The sequence below is a fragment of the Pezoporus flaviventris genome, unplaced genomic scaffold (genome assembly GCF_033815535.1).
Source record: "Pezoporus flaviventris isolate CSIRO_AGI_PZ_B2104156 unplaced genomic scaffold, CSIRO_AGI_Pfla_v1 ptg000083l, whole genome shotgun sequence".
Lineage (NCBI taxonomy): Eukaryota > Metazoa > Chordata > Aves > Psittaciformes > Psittacidae > Pezoporus > Pezoporus flaviventris.
Window position 1 is genome coordinate 12,930,985 of NW_026892631.1, and position 17,207 is coordinate 12,948,191.

Consider the following 17,207-nt stretch of genomic DNA (forward strand, 5'->3'; position numbering starts at 1 on the left):
CTTTCAAAGAATTCAATCTCAGCAACTTTCATAAATTTCAGCAGACTGACTGAGAAACATGGAATATAGTGTTATATCAGCTAGGGAGTCAAAAGCCATATGCGTAGCACCAGTAAGAGTGAAGCGCTAGTACCTGTGCTTGCCATACAATTGTCCAGATGCCACAATATCTAACAAAGGCCTTTATATCTAAATCATCATACTACACACCAAGGGACTTGGAGGTAAAAGCAAAGAACCATGGGTTAGCAGAAATAAGTTCTACTACTTCCACCATGACATCTACTTGCTGTTTTTTCTTGGCACAAATCACTGAGCTTTCCTACTTGAGTAAATCTTCCTTGCCTGCTTCATAAACCAGTGTGAATTTTATATGGTAAAAGAAGCTCACAATCTCAGGTAAAAAGCACTACACAGCCAATAAATTGCTTTGTTCAAGTATATTCTTCCCTCACCTAGTTAAAAGCTTCCTAAGAAATACTGTCATATGGTAACATCTCTTACAAATAAGCATTTCTTATGAATGAATCATGCGGTTTCTCCTCTCCAGAGCCTTAAGGAGCTCATACAGAAAGTGCTTGCTTTCTTCCCAGCCATGTCAGGCTGTCAGTCTTTCAATACTCTGTAAACTATAGCAAATTTTGTTAAAAACTTGCTTCTTTTGAGCATTTTGAGTCCTCCCGGTGCTTCAAAAACAAAAGGCCATTTGATTCACCCACAATGCACTAAAGCACTGTGAGAAAGCAGGAATGTGGGGAGGCAAAAGAAGGAAAACTAAGGGGAAGCCAGGTTAGCTTTGGAACTTGTGCAACAGGAGAGCAAGATACATCCTTGAAATAGAACTGGGAGCCATCTCCAAAGTGCTCAGGAACTGAACACACACAACCACAATGCCTCTGTCCAGATAATGACAACGGAGAACACTTTGCTTGCAACCCACACACTCAATAGCACGCTGTCATGGAGGAGGTTTGGCTTATTTATAGCTAACACGTAGCTACATGCCAGATCTTTGGTGACTCAAATCTGCTCCATACCCTGTGCCCAGCACCACAGATCTTACATAGCTTACATTATTTAGCTAGCAATCCACTTGAGTTTTTCCACACATAAGCTGGATAGTTCTTCCCTATCGAGCTGGCAGCCCACAAACGCTAGATACTAGTTCTGGCCAAAAATATTGCTTTGAAAGGTGCTTATTGTAGTTTGAAGGTAAAAAAAACAGAACTAAAACTGCATGCAAGTATTTTGCATGTCTTTAGATTGCTCTACCTCCGTGTATGCTTATATTCTGTTTACAGGAGCTTTTAGAAAACAAGGTATACAAAACAAAAGTTGCCAGAGTGAGTGAGTTAGGGAGAAAGCATGGTGGGTTTCAACTGCTTATGACCACGGTCAGCTGCGGCCACCCACAATATTTGCAGAGTCTAAAAAACACCCACAAGAAAACCCTCTGAAGATGGCTATTTAGTGATCTGATTTTTCCATTAGACACAGACTCTCCTACCAGTATAGGGAGCTAACATTTAATCATCTGGTTTGTGCTTAAAGAAAGAATAGAGACATAATTAGTGGGCTGACAGGCAGCTCTAATCAAAGTCTCAGTGGTACCAAGCCCTGGAGCTACTGATCTTGAAAGACTCATGCAGACCATGTCCAAATCCTGTAACTGTCCAATGCACAACTCCATGGTCAGCATCTGGAGGTTGCTGAGATTAGCTGCACTACTATTAACCAAAGCTACAATTAGAGACTATCATTGCCACACAAACAAAAACTGCAGCTCAGCAACCCCCAACCTCTTCCCCCCGCCCCCAGCATCTTCACAAATTGTGTTACCATACCTGACATTCCACATCGCAGTAAAAGGCCTGTTTACATCTTCCACACTTGGACAATCCTTCTTTCCTTAAAGAGAAAAGAGAAGTTATTCTAGTCTATAAATCTGAATGAAAAACCAATGTACACCCCTATCACTTTGTGCACAGTATTTTGCATTTCACAGTGAAAACTGTATTTTCTTCAGAACACTACAACTACAGCTTGAACCTCATCTTCTGAGAGCAGACACTATGTTTATTTAGTTTCAAAAGCAAGCTTTTCCTAACAACTGTTATTATGCAAAAGCACTCTGCTCTCCTCACAAACTGCTGGGTTTGGAAACGTGCTGTTCTCTGCTGTTGGATAGACAGCATTATTTTTTGTCACTATATGATGTATAGTAGTAGCTCACTTGTCCTTGTTTTCCAGACTTCCCAATTGCTTTGCATACTTCCCCATCAGTATTAACCCTTTTCTTCTGCTCTGCCACTTCCATTGCTTCTGTCTGGTTACAGAAAGCATGATGTTGTTTCAACAACAACTGCATCCCAACACCAAGAAAACACAGAATCATAGCTGGAAGGGACCTGAAGATCATCTAGTTCTAACTCCCTACCACAGGCAGGGACACCTTGCACTAAACTATGTTACCCAAGACTCCATTCAACCTAGCCTTGAACACTGTCAGGGATGGAGCATTCACAACTTCCTTGGGCAACCCATTCCAGGGCCTCACCACCCTCACAGTAAAGAACTTCTTCCTTATATCAATCTAAACTTCCCATGTTTAGGTTTGAACCATGTTGCATTATTAATACAGTGTTTGATCTCCTGTCACCACATGGGATGTCACCACAGCCTGTACTGTCCTGCTAACATCTGCTCCAATATCTATGTTTTCTAAGGCGACCTAAAGCTCACACTCTCCTGTTTTTCCTTTTTTAATATTTGTATCTCAATACAGGAACTGCCAAAAGGGAGGTCCTTTTCTGTTTCAAGTGTTTCTGTGTTACAGCAGATTCCATCAAAAATAGAGCATACGTTACCAAACGTGATGTTTTGTTGTGACAGCAATAGGGATCTCTCAGCAGCATTTGATAAATAGTCTACACACCCTCCCAGGTATAAGTGGCAAAACACTGTCTTAAACTGAGGTGAAGTCACTGGAGTAAAACAGGGTGAGTGTCCTTGTGCAATGCAATAGTATTCAACACTTCAGAGATCACTTGCACTTGAAGTCCATCAAGTGTAGCAAGTCTTGACATTCTCTGATTGCTCTTGCGAAGTAGAAGGCGCAACATAAGCGAGCCAGGCTAACATCATGACCCTACTTGCTGACTGTGTATATCTCAAGCACAATTGGGTAATTAAAGTCACAAATACTACCAGCTGCAAATACAAATCTAGTTCCATTCTGTCCATTTTACTACAGCAGTTCCACAACCACTTAACAAAGACTAGTGCTGAGCCCACAGCCCTCTTCCTAAACTCTTTGCAAGTTCAAGAGAACCTAGAATGTACTAACACAACAGGGCACAGTCACAAAATGCACTTCTGAGCACTGGCAGGTCAAGTTACATCATGAGGTACCTTTCCTCTTAGTGGAACCTCATCACATTGGTGTGAAGTAGGTTTCAGACTGCCCCATTGCAACCTCACTGAATTCAGAACATTCCTTGCTCACTGTGCTCCTCATGAGCTCTATAGGAGAAGCTAGCAGGCAGAACAAGCAGCATTTAAGTAGGCTGCTCCCACAGATGATCTTTAAAACTATTATCTCTACAATATTGCTTCACATGAGTGAAGCATAGGAAATACTCTTTGGTCCTCTACAGAGATAAATCTTCTGGATGTGACAAACAAAACCAGCCAGCTCCCCACAGGGGAATTTGTGGTTAGGAATAAAAGGAAAACCAAACAGAAAAAAAGATAGAAAAGCCACCAGTGTGAAGGAGAGGAAAATCACCTCAGCTTCAGTTCTTCTGTTCTTCAAATTAATGGGACTTGCTTCACTAACTTCACTAGGTGCATATTAGGTGTAAAGAGAGGGATGAATAAAGAAAGTAATGTAAGTAGATAACGTAACGAGGAAAGAGTCGACGAGAAGAAAATTGAAAGCATAAGTGAGTTAATATGACAGGACAAGAGATGAAAATACCTACTGAAATGTAATAATTACGTTCTTTGGTCTGACTCTCAGTCTACATACACAAGCAATCTGTATTGACAGAAACAGCAAAAGTGCAACAGTTGCTTTCTTTTACTGAAACAAACGCTAACATTTGATCCGAGTTATAACCAGGTAAGCACTGCAATTCCTCCGCAACCTGCCAGGAGTCAGGACTAAGCCTTGCACCTCTCACACACGTGGTGCAGTGTGACACCAGTGTCCCATCTATGCCCAGCGTGCCAACGATAACCCTCAGCCACTTGCTTTCCATTTCACTGCCGCAGCTGACAGAGAGGTTGAAATACCCAGTGCAGGTCAAACCACCCCTCCACACAACTGCTGAGCCCCCAGAACCCCCGAGCGCCCCGCAGCCTGCCAGAGCCTGGAGCTGGCACCGAAACCCGGGAATGGAATGAAACACACAATGGAACACTTGGTTAAGCCGGTACCAGGGCAGCACGCCTGCGTCAGCAGCACTGGGCTTTAAATGCTAACAGCCTTAGGAGGACGAACCTCCCACACCGCTTGTGCCTTGCCATAGTAAGCTGCCAGAAGATGAAGGTTTCAGAGCAGCAGAAACACACGGAGTATTTCTGTGTATTTCATTACAGACACATACATCCCGTTCATGTATATCCCATTCTCACCAACACAATGCGGGATTTAGGCAATCGCAGACCCTTTCTCAATTATCAAAACATCATTAAAGTCAACGAATATTATGTTACTGCAAAACCACGAGGATCAGTGGAAGTTCCCACAGCTGCAAGGTGCCTCGTGCCAGCGTACGTGCACAGCAAAGCTCTTTCGTTTTATCTCCTCTTTCCCGAACTGTTGAGCAAGGAAAACCAGTTCTGAGCTAAGTTTCAGCACGGCGCTGCCGTCAGAGAACCCCGAGCAGGGGAGGAAGAGGAGGAGCAGGGCAGGTGTGCAAAGGCAGGCCTCGGGCCCCCGGCAACCCCTCAGCGGGCCCTGCTGCTGCTAACGGGACCTCGGCGGCAGCCCGGTGCCCGCTGCCCGGGCCGGGGGACGCGAGTGGGCCGCCCGCTGCCAGTCGAACCGCGAGCAGCCTCCCCGGGGTCAGCCCCGCCGAGGAGCCTTCACGGCCGTGCCTTGGGCCCGCCCCAGGCCTCCCTACCTGGCGAAGCAGCCGTCGCAGTGGCTGCCGCGCTCGCTGGCGGTCAGCACGGCGGTGTAGGCCGGGCAACTGAAGAGCAGCTCCCCCACGGCGAAACGCCGGAGCGCCCGCAGTCCCCGGCCCTTGCCGGAGCTGGCGAACTTCTCCAGGCCGCACAGCTCCGCCACTGCCTCCGACCGCATCCCGCCGCGGGGAAGGCTCCCCCTCTTCGTCGGTAGCGGGAGCCGGGGAGGCCACAGCCGTGGCCCGCCGCTCCCGCCTGCCCCTGCCGGCGCGGGGAGCGCCTCCTCCGGGCAGCGGGGGATGAGCCGGAGGCTGCGCAGGCGGGAAGCCGCCTTGCCGCTGTGGGAGAGCCGCCAGGGGTACGGCTCCCTCAGGCCGGTGTTAGGTAGGAGGCTGACCGCACACACCGCGCTCACAGGCGGGAGAGACCTCCCCGAGACCCAGCAAGGAATACCTCAGGGAACGGACTCACCCCGCCGATCTCACAGCTTCTTGCCTGTATACGAGCGGTTCTGCTGTTCAGGTGGCAGCTGACTTCAGGTGTTGTGACTCGCTAGGTAACAAGGGCTTGATTTATGTAAGTCCTGTGATTGTCAGGTTTCCCCACCGCCCTTCCTGATTTGTACCACCTGCTGCAGGGCTGTAAGGGCAGAGGGAGAAGCTGCACCTCAGTATGAGGAAGAACGAACTTACTTCGTGGGTGGCAGAGCGCTGGGACAGGCTGCCGAGGGGTTGTGGACCTGGGTTCCTGTGTAACCTGCTCTAGGTGGCCCTGGCTTGGCAGAGGGCTTGGACTAGATCTCCTTCCAACCCTATTGATTCTGTGACCCATTCCTGGGGTGACGTGAGGAAGCAAGGCCACTGGAGATGGCGGGGTGGGCAAATGGCCTATGGAGGAGGCCAGCCCACCCTGCTGCAGTTGGGCTACCCTGAGCATTAGGCCAGGGCCTTGTCCAGGCCTTGCGGATGCCAGAGCTTGGTTACTGCTCAGGGCTGGAAGGCTGACCATTCCCTCCTAGTATGGTAGGATAATATCCTGTAGTCTGAGCCAAAAATATCCTGTGGAATTAAGGGAAAATTGTCATACAATGGGCTTCTCATTATAATAAATCAGTCAACCAGCAAAGGGACAAAACAACAAGGTCTGAATGTGCCAGCAACAGCCATGCTGTAAATAAAACCCTCCAACAATAAGAAAATACTGAATTTCTACAAAGTATGAATTCCTATGCTAGAACTGAATGAATCTATTACTCAAATCCCAATGCAACCCAAGGGAAACCCGTAAAGCTGTCTGTATTAAGTGCTACAGCTTTGTGCCTATTTTGCATGTAATTATCAGTTTTAGAACACCCTGATACAGCCCTAAGAGAGTATTCCTGTCAGAAATACAAGTGCACGTGAATGAAATGACATGAAAGTGAATGAAAATAGTTTTGATGTCACTTGTAGTGCACAAGCAGTGTAGACTGATGTAAGCATCCACAGATTGTGATCTCTGCTATTAGTATCTGTGTATGTAGTTTTGTGTTACATTCTTTGGGCAGAAAATCATTGGCAAGCTCCTTTTTGACTAAATACACTGAAATTTGAGGCTCAGAATTTCCATGAGGAAGGAAATCATAAAGTAGAAAGAAGTATGTTGAAGAAGCAAACTTAAAAAGAAATTACCTTGCAAAAGTGCTTTGAGAATGTCACTAAATGAAAGTGAAATAAAAGTGGATCCAGTAGGATCAAGATGAAAGGACTTGATTCTGATCTTATCAATGGTGCAGCTTGTGACAGAGCTATTCATTTTGCTAAAGCTGCTCTTGTGTTGCTGAGCTGAGAATCTAGTCCTCAATTAAAACAGCAGTAGTAGTCTGTAGCTATTCTATAGTAATACTCCAACCCAGTCTGTCTCGCTGCATAATTCCAACTAAGTAGAAGAATAAACACTAAAATAACAGGAGAGAAAGTGTGCAAAATTCAGTTTGCAAAAGCATAGCACATCTCATGCTGCCTCATTGCAGATGCTGCTGCAGGTGGGGATCCCCAAGGAGGCTGGCCAGGGAAAATTAAGGCCTATTCCTGCCTCAAGGCCCTAACAGTTTATTATCCCATATAACTAATGCATTTTATATCCATATCTTTAAAATCTTTGATGTTCTCGTACACAGAACATGATGAAACTTGCAGCCACTGCAAAAATAACATCTCTTTCTGGACCAGAATTATTTGAATTAGTTAAACCATCACTTTTTTAACAAGGAAAGTGAGAGCATTCACTGAAAAACATAAAAAACATCACCCTCTACCACTGAGCTAAATGTTAATCATGACCCACTGTAGATCTATGGACAGCAGGGATGGAATTGATGTATCCAGTTAGAATAATGAAAGCAGCATCTAATTGATTAACCAAGTACCGTATCTTGAGTGCAAGGACTCTACATCTTACAGTTCAGTATAGATCGTGGATGTCTGGCTTAAAGGTTTGGACTCTTAATTGTAGGCATTTCTACGACTAAGAACAGCCAGTCTTGATTTTAAAATGTCCTTAATAAGTGGTTTTACAAAAAGAAACCCAAACCTACTGAACACACGTGTTTTATTTCTAGCCTTAATATGCCCTGTTGTCTTTTCAGCTACTGGATCTTGTTATAACATTATAGAATCATAGAATCAACCAGGTTGGAAAAGACCTTTAAGATCATGAAGTTCAACCTTTATCCCAGCACCGCCATAGTTTTGAAAAGTTCTCAGCTTTTTTAGCAATTATAGATAGTGGTGACATGAAATGGTTCGGCATTTGCATCTGAAATCAGGCAACACAGCATTATGCACTTCAGTAGTGAAATCCTGGTCACACTGAAGGCAATGACAAATTCTTACTTTCTGTAATGGAGTCAGGATTTCATTTCTGTTTCAAATAATGTTGTGTCCAAATAAAAGAAGTCTTAACAATTCATATGAATTATCAGATCACTTCTGAACCATACCTTGTGCTGGGCCATAGGCTTCTACAAGATCATGTAGGTTCACTGGTAAGAAGCTTGGGAGGAGGTGTCTTTTGGGGGGAACCAGCTGGGATGATGGCAAATGTTATCACACTCCTGTTCCACATTATCACCCCTGTTGAACAGCTGACAATTTGATTATGCCTCAGGTAATGAGGAAAAATCTGCATTTCAGTAGCTCTCTTTTTTAATAAACAGTCATTTAGTTTTAAAAACAAAATAATAATTTACTAAATAGGCTTTATTCCACCCTGGAAAAAGTTGCTTTCTAAGAGATAATCAGGAATTTATTCACCAGAGTAAAATTCAGCACCGGCCTGCAGCCCCATTCAAACCCTCCAGGAGATATTCAACCAGCTGCCTTCATAGCTTTTAGCTTACTTTGGATGATTTCAAGAAATAAAACTGCTTTGATAAGTTATTAATGAAAACAGTTTTGTAACTACTTTGTTGGTATATTTATCCTGCCCCCCTTTTTCTGGATTTATACAAAACCTGTAAATAAAACATACACTTTTTGGATCTCCCTATTTCATCTGTGGTTTTACACATCAGCAGCGAATCTGAACATGGGTTTTTACGGATCAGTTTGAATGCCTATATAAATACTGTTTATTGCAAAACACAGACTTGTTAATAAATTCCTGAAGATTCTCAAGGCTTTAGCCTTGAATATATCAATAGTCATACAACTGCTGAAAAAATAGCCAACACCAGGGAGCTGAAACTTGCTTGAAAGCAACCAGAAAAAGACTGGAGTGCTCTCACTCCCCATTGTTCACAGGATAGGCAGGGGAGTCCATACCCCACAGGATGTGTTGAGGACCTGGCAAGATTGGGTGATAAAATGATACTTTGCTAAATTATACCCTCACATCTGCAGAGACTTGTACTTCTCATCTTCTCGGTCTTTTTTTAACTTCCATTACGTCTGGTTTAGATATGAAAGCTGATGAAAGGATGTGAAGTAGGGTATAGGTTTAAGGAAGTCGCAGAACAAAGTGTCATGCCTGCTCTTTGAATTCCTTAAAATTAAGGAGTCTTTAGAAGTAGAGCTGTTCACCTTCACTCACAACCTTGGAGCTGCTCTCTGGAAAATTGTGTGTGTTTGACAGGAAAAGATCCACCCCTGTTAGTCACTGTTAGGCTTAATCACTTAACCTTCCAGAAGCGGGACCGCCGCACCACAGACTGTACTCTGCAGAACGGCTGCATGCCCTGTGCTCAGAGCTGTCTTTTTGTGTTACGTGTCACCAGAGACTTTAGCCAGAAAGGTTCTGAACTTGGAAAGGGAGCGGGGAGTCACTCGCTAAGACACAGGGCCCTGAGCAAACTGGAGGCTGAGCTAGGAATAAACAATAAAATCAGCTCCAGGGTAGGTACAAGGAGCAATCATAGGCCAGCAGCCTATGGGAAGAGAAAGGACAAAGGAAAATGTATATTGAATGTATATTTAACTTTTCTATATTTAATGCAATGATTTCCAGAGAGATGAGGTTTCCTAACCTTGTCTTTTTTTCCCCCCCAGAACTATTGGTACCATGAGCTGCTTTCAGCTGGCCAGTGCAGGTACCGACAGCAACATAGCTGGGACAGACGGAAGCATATCCCATGCTGCAGTCCAGGTAACAAAAAAGTGTAAGGTGCTTTAAGAGGCTTTGTGGGCAGATTTCACAGCTCTCCCTATGCTCTCCTGCTGTAGCTAGGCATCTGTTTCTTGCATCTTGGCAATCTATGGGTTCAGAGATTTGCATCTTTTCAGCAGATGAGTGTAAATCTACATTATTCTTTGTGAACCAGGGATTAAGTGTGATGGTAAAAAAATCCCAGCAAGAGCTGGGAAATGCTGCCTTTCAAAGAGGAAGAGTGCAGTTCATCACTTTTAGGAAATAAGCTGTGAGGTGGGAGTTCACGGACGACAATGAGTTCAGAATTCAGTAGGGGCTGCAAGCAGAGGGTGTCACCAGTGTGTCTCTCAGGCGGGCGTGCTCCCAGCCTTAGAGGGACCTGGACTTGACATTCAAAACCTGTCCTTGTGTAATCTTGCACATCTCTGCCGTGGATTGTTGACATGTTGATAGTATTGACATTGCCCAATCCTGATACACAGACAAAAATGCTCCAGAGATGCCCTGTCTCTGTTGATAGTCAGGATGTTCCTGACCTGAGAGGACTGGTGGAAACAGAGAATCAGGGCTTCTGTCTGGCTTTTCTCTTTGGAGACATTTGTGATAGGGAAAGACTCACAGATCTAGAAGGAGGCTTCTCACTTTTTTCAGGAAAGGAACAAACTTTTCACTGCCCTCACCCATGTAAATATTAACATCCCTACTGCAAGTCTTTAAAGGGGGACAGTGCAGACTTAGAAGTAGAAAAGACTCAAATTTCTGCCTAATATATGGAAGTGATTTGCTTGGTTTAAATATATTTTAATCTACTCATTTGATGTTTACAAGCAGTTTTAGTGTGTCATTACAGAAAGGCTGTACACAAATTTCCTGAGACAAAAACTGACAGCAGCACAAATGCGGTTTCAGAAACATATCACGATGACAAAACTGGATGACTGTGGGGAACAGGCAAGGGCAGCTGTTAGGTGTGAATGTGACACTCAACACTCAGATGCTTGCAGTTCACAATTTGCTTTTATCAGAATCAGCAACCTCACAACTGCCATTCTGTGGTAACTCCAGCCTGCCCCTGGCAGACCTGCATTAACCTTTGCTTATGGAGCCACGGCAGGACTCCAGCAAACTAAAAAATATAAGATGTCAGATTCTCCACTGGTGTAACTCAGCATCTCTCCAACTGACTTTGAAGGAACAGCACCTGCTTGCTCAAGCTGAGGATCTTACCCGGTGCTACTATAGCTTCATTAAGTTGTCACATTCTTGCCCTGCCTCTGCTTTTGTTGTCTAGCTACAACTTTTCTGCGTTGAAGACTAGAGAAGGGTCTTTGATCCTCTGATAACTCCTTGAGACTCCCTGAGATAATTGGCCAGGACATTTCCTGACTTATCCAGGGTCATTTTATCTGCCCTTTTACTTGGAGACAGGTTACACGCAAAAGAAAAGTCTTGGAGCCTTCACAGATGTGGACGGCTTACATGAGTGCTGCCGTGTGTGGTAGGTCAGGCACCCCCCCTGACATGAGGGACACCCCATTGTCACCAGGCCATGCTTAATCTTTTCTGCTACTGATGTGGAGAAACCCTTCAGGGTGACCTGGGCCCTACAACTGTATACCTTTTTTGTCCCAGCTCACTGGGGGTGCTGGAAAAGCAAAGTAGTGAGCTGCTTTTCTGCTGATGGAGGTATTTACACACTGTAATCAAGCAAACTCTCCATATTCTCTAAAGTTCTCATGATAAGGCATTTTCTTCAGTTCTAAAAATGATTTTTGCGGCTATTTTCCAAACAACTGCTTTTTTTTCAGCTTCATTATAACAGATGGTCACTGAAACTGTGCGGCGTTTCAGTAACGTCACAATGCCGTATAGAGATGTAACACCACATCTATATACATATTGCTTTTTTATTCAGTGATGACTTCCCAGTGATAACTCATTTTTGAGTTTTGCCACTTAATAAGACCACTGTTCTGCTAGTGGGTATGTCAACAAGACTGCACAGTATTCTTTTCACCTAGAATGTTTTGCAAAATTCCATCAAATGCCTTACAAATGTCTCAGTTACCTTTTCAGCCAAATTTGTAATCTAATCAGGTTTGTCTGACAAGACCTGTTTTCCATAAACCCATGCTGACTGGCATTAATTGCTTCCTGTCCTTTCATTCTTTATCAGTTGAATCCCATATTCTATTATTTAGCTCCCCCCTCATCTCCCCTCCAGTTTGATATTAGGTTAGCTGGCTTTTATTTACCAAGGTCATCATGTTTGTCCTTGCTGAATACTGGCAAAACATCAGTCTTCTTCCAGTCTTCTGGAATTTCTATATTATTTCAAGACCCATTAAAAATTAACGTGTGGAAGGAAGAATCTCCTCCAGCAACTATTTGAGACTCCTCAGGTGCAAGTTATCTGGGCCTGATGAATTACAGGTTTTTATCACAAGTAGATGTTTAACATCCTATTTGGTTACTAATGGACTGAAAAGGCTTTGGCTGCCTGATATGATACTGCTGTCATCTTACTTTTTCCAGGTCTAGGAGAGACATGTTTATTGAATATGGCTTTTTACTGCCTTCATCTGGTAACTGGCTAATTCCATTGCTGGGATTTCTTCTGCATATGATGTACTTCAAATACTCTTTTATTTGTTGTCCTGTTTTGGTTTTGCCTTGCTGGATATGCAGATGTCTTAGGCTTCGATATTCTATGTGTCATAAATCCCCTTTTTCTTCCTTTTGCTGCAAACCACTGTTCCTCCTTCTAATCTCTGCCCCTACAAAAAGAAGTCATAGCTGGAAGGAGAGAGAAGGGGAAAGAAAGAGTTCATTCTTCTCTATCTTTAGCATCTCCTTAATTATTATTAGTATTGCTCTTACTTTTTTACCTTAACATCCCAGCCCACTTTAACTTCATGAATGATTTAGCTGCACCCAGTGCTCTAAAAAGCATTGAATAAATGGATTCTGGAAACCAAAAAGCCTTCCTTAAATATGCTCCAGGTAGAAGGGAGTGCCAGCTTCTTCTTATTCCCTTTTCTGGTGTTCCATATTGACTGAAGGGCCCATCTTTCAGCAGGCTAATTCACGTGCACATAGTTGGGGGTTTCTATGTCAACCACCTCTTCTTCTTTTCCTTCTGTGCCTGCTTTTCTACATGGATGGAAGCTGAGAATACACAGGCTTTTACTGAGAGAAGAGTCACCATCCAGCATCAGGTGACAGGCACTTTCACTTCTTCAAAGATGAATTCTGGTCCAGCAAAGTACTAAATCTTTGTAAGCGACCTCATGATGAGAGGCATCATGCCAGCAGCAGCTGGAAGCCCTCCATATGTGTGTTTATACAGAAATACAGTGCTTTCCTATAAAGAAACACAGTGCTTTCCCAGCTTTGCATTTGGTACCAGCAAGAGCTGTGGGTACAGTCTGCATCTGAAAATGAAGCCACATGCAGCCTATTCTTTTTATAATCAATAACTTGAGGATTTCTTACTCCTTGCAAGATTTCTTTTTGGTGCTGGTTTTGCTTTTTTGGGATCCTTACTGCTTAGTGGGGAATGAAAAAAAATACCCTGGGAGTTTTGCTTTAAATGAAAGTAGACTTGTGCCTCTTTTAGGTTAATAGGAAGATGGGTGTCAGGCCACGTGCTACTATGTTACACTCACACTTGGCAAAGTAGTTACCTAAACAGAAGTTGCACCTTAACCATGTACTTGGGATCTGGAATGGGTTTGGCAGCTATGCTGTTAGCTGCTGGCTGAGTCTACCCTCCTGCTAGGAGAGGATGTGGGGCACAGATCTGGCCTGAGGGGTGGGGAGCATGTGCACTCCTGTCCATAATGGCTTAGGGAATGCTTTCTGGAGGAAAACATCTGCCAGACTGCCCAGGTACTGTTTTGGGGACGTACTTGGAGCAGTCCAGAACAGAGCCAGTGAATGGATCAGGGATTTCATATATTTAGCACTGTGGAAATTTACACTGTGAAAGTCTCATAGATACGAGCACTGAAACAGGTTGGCCAAGAAAATGGTAAATGCTCCATCCCTGGCAGTGTTCAAGGCCAGGCTGGATGGGGCTTGGAGCAACCTGGTCTAGTTTGAGGTGTCCCTGCACGTGGCAGGGGGGTGGAACTGGATGGTCTTAAGGTCCCTTCCAACCCAGGCCATTCTATGATTCTATGAAATACTTGTTTCTTCCTTGCCTGTTATTAGTGCTTATTAGCTTTCAGAATTAAGAGACTGGCCATAACAATAATAGTAGTGATAAAAAAACAGGGGAACATTTAGCTTCAAATGTGACTGCAGGTTTATGTCACTAAGAAGTCAGTGAATGTGGTGAAAAAGAAAGGCTACGTGGGACTGGGAGTTGTCAGACTCCATACATGTGGTGGAGCACCTGGACTGCACAGGGTAAACGGACTGTAGGGCCCAGGCATGTAGAGGGACCAGTGCAGCACACATGATTGACTGGATGGAAAACAAAATGCTCTTTAAGACAACAATTTGGAAAATTACAATATGTAAGAGAGGAAATGAGGTTATTCAGCAGCAGATTTGGGTAATATAGCTGGGTTTAGATTCACCCAAGGATTTGGTGCAAATATGAAATGGAAGTAAAAATACATCGGAGTGCGTGGACAAATATATCACCCATGAACTCTGTCCCAGAAAATGACTGTGTTAACAGAAGGTCAGGACCTCTTCAAACAACAGGAAATCAGAAACAGAAATCAGTATCCCCAAACATTAGTATGGTACTTTTCCTGCACTGCTTGAAGAGGAGTAGGGCTTGTCTATACTTCAAGAAGGATTTTAAATGATCAAAAGAAGGGCAGAAAGCAGAACATGCATTAGGATTACAGGATTAAGAGTTGAAAACTGTTCAGCTGGACCCATCGTACCAGCTTCAGCAAACACTTGTGATGTGACTGAGACTCTACTGCTCAAGTCAGTCTGGGAAGCAGTGTTGAAATCATAGCTCGTCAGTTCCAAACATCTTCAGAGAAAATCCAGAGAAACAGAACTTTCTTAAAGAAAGGAAAGAAAGAAAGAAAATCAGTGCAAAGCTGCTTCTCAAGGGAGTTCTGTGGAAAATGAGAAGTAAAAACTCAAAGATATGCAGAAACTAGATAAATTGAAACAATCATGAAAGTGGCAAGACAAGGTAGTGTAGTCTCAGGAATGAAATAAACATCTGATAGTAAAACTAAGTGGATACATTCTCCACATAAACACTTTGGGTGTTTGAACTTATCCTTTTATATGACATCTGATGATGCTTCGCATGGTATTGAATTGTGATTCATGTATTCAGAGATCTTTTTACGGCATCAAAGGCATCCTCGTGAGCTAAAGAAGCTCTTGATGAGTCAAAACTGACACAAAATAGTTGCTGAACAAATCAAGCTACTCATCTCAGGGAGGATGGCTGTAATTTGTGTTTTTCCTGTGAGTCATTCTTAAAGCCATTTTGACTTCAACAAATCTGTCTGGGACCTCTTCAAGCCACAAAAGCTGGCACGGGTAATCCTTGTGTCAAGAATCAGTAACTAAAAATACTGTTATCAAATTGATAATCTAAAGCCTGTCACTTTGCTTTATGCTTCCATCTGCCTCTTTAAGATTAAAACATGGTTACTCTATGAAATTCATAGAAGGGAAAAAAATAATAGACCATGGGACCTTCACTGGTTCAATTACTTCAACTTCTAGTCTTCTATACATTTCTTATTATACCCAGCATTTGCCTTTATAGATGTCAAATTACTTACTTTGATCACTGCCCTCTGTGCATGTAAAAACTGAGTAATGAAAGCCATTTCTTAGACAGCATCTTTGGCCACTGTAATTTGTATTGCTCATCATAAGGTCATATGGAATTTCTTGCAGCCCCCTTCTCTCTGAGTGGCATCTGTGAAGGCAGTTTTGTATTTGAAGCCATGACTGTGACAAACAGGGACTAGTGAACGCATTATTGTTATAGTTATAGTTAACTAGGTGACCTTTACAATGAAAAATTCAACTGATATCACTGTCATTTCTCCACTCCATTTTAAATTCATTTGGCCTTTCATTGTTAGCTTAGGCAATAGTCTGAACTATCTTTCCATGGTGTATTACCACCTTCTGGTTATAAAGGTATCACAGAATCAACCAGGTTGGAAAAGACCTTTAAGATCATCAAGTCCAACTGTTCCCCAGCACTGCCAAGGACACCACTAAACTCTTTCAGCTTTCTGTATCAAGGCCAAGGATGAGGAAGAGGCAGGTGAAAGGTTGTGCAGAGTTCTGCTCTCTGAGCCTCTGCTGAGTTAAATTAGATGTTCCTTTTTAAACCTAACTTGCTCTGAGTCTGGGTCACTTGTGATCAGGCTGTCACAGCCACCCTCCTGAGAGCATCACCATCCCACTGGCACTGACACTGGGTCTTGCCAAGTGTAAGCAGCTTGTCCCCATCTCCAGTGTCCAAATTCCCATCATGATGTGCTCCTTTCTAGGTGGATCCAGAGTCTATTCAGGAGATAGTGGGGTGGGAACACAGGAACAGTGAGTCTAATGGAGCTCACTGGGTGCAGTCATAAGAAGGTAAGAGGTGGATAAGGCCAAATTGTGAAATTTTTCACTGATAGGAGATGAAAAAGAAAAGAAACATTTAAAAAAAATGTTAAATGTTGATTATTCAGCCTTAAAGTACCTGCCATCTTTGTGTCCACTGACAAATGCTAAGCAGCCCATTTTGATGGAGCTGCTTCAATCAGCACCTAAGACAACTGCTGCTGTATTCCAGAAGGCCAGATGTGTAAAAATCACAGCAGAATTTTGGGGCTAAGATGTGCCAAACACTTCCTGAAGACGTTTTTATTTATCTGAGGAGCTAAATTAACCCTTGCACAACTTACTTCATCTTGCAACATAATGTCTTGAGAAGACATTCACAAATAAAAGTTTCTATCTGCTTATCATTTGTGATTTGCTTCAAAATTACATTAATAAAAGACTGAAAGCTCAGTTTTCCCCCTCTTCCACACTAGTGTTGTCTCATGAGCCTAATCAAGATGAGAAGGCACTTGCTATTTGTATTTGCCTGGTTTTGACAGTTTACTTACAAGTTTACTTAGCTCAGTAGCCAAAAGTTAAATAATGCCTTTGCCACATGTGGTAGTAGCACACCTAAAATCATGGAGTTGTAAGAAGCACACACTGTAATATAGACATCTGTACACATTTTGCTATACTTAAAGGAAAACAGAGAGAGAGGGAAAGGGCCTGTTATAACATAGGTCTTTTATGAAAAGTTCTAGGTAACATAATTGGAATAGAAACAAGGGGGTCCTATAGAAATGTAACAGAAATTACTATAAAACCTATGGAGCATTACATCTTTCATATGAACTTTTCTGAGCCTTTGTATAGAATTTAATAGCAGACGTATCTGAGCTATAGGA

The 17,207-nt window shown here is 43.2% G+C and overlaps 1 protein-coding gene and 1 long non-coding RNA gene across 2 annotated transcripts in view; one reads left to right on the top strand and one right to left on the bottom strand.

The window, feature by feature from the left end:
- Nucleotides 1-5,463, bottom strand: part of SMYD2 (SET and MYND domain containing 2) — a 29,654-nt gene extending 24,191 nt beyond the window's left edge. Inside the window, exons 1-2 of the mRNA XM_061475446.1 lie at nt 5,130-5,463; nt 1,845-1,908 (exon numbers count right to left, since the gene is read on the bottom strand). Coding sequence (XP_061331430.1) covers nt 1,845-1,908; nt 5,130-5,311 — 246 coding nt within the window. The 5' untranslated portion in view covers nt 5,312-5,463. The remainder of the gene's footprint in view (nt 1-1,844; nt 1,909-5,129) is intronic.
- A 4,211-nt stretch (nt 5,464-9,674) lies between these two features.
- Nucleotides 9,675-16,770, top strand: LOC133280528 (uncharacterized). The gene is made up of 2 exons (XR_009747201.1): nt 9,675-9,756; nt 16,260-16,770. It is a non-coding gene; the product is annotated as an uncharacterized LOC133280528 (long non-coding RNA).
- The last annotated feature ends 437 nt before the right edge of the window (nt 16,771-17,207 follow it).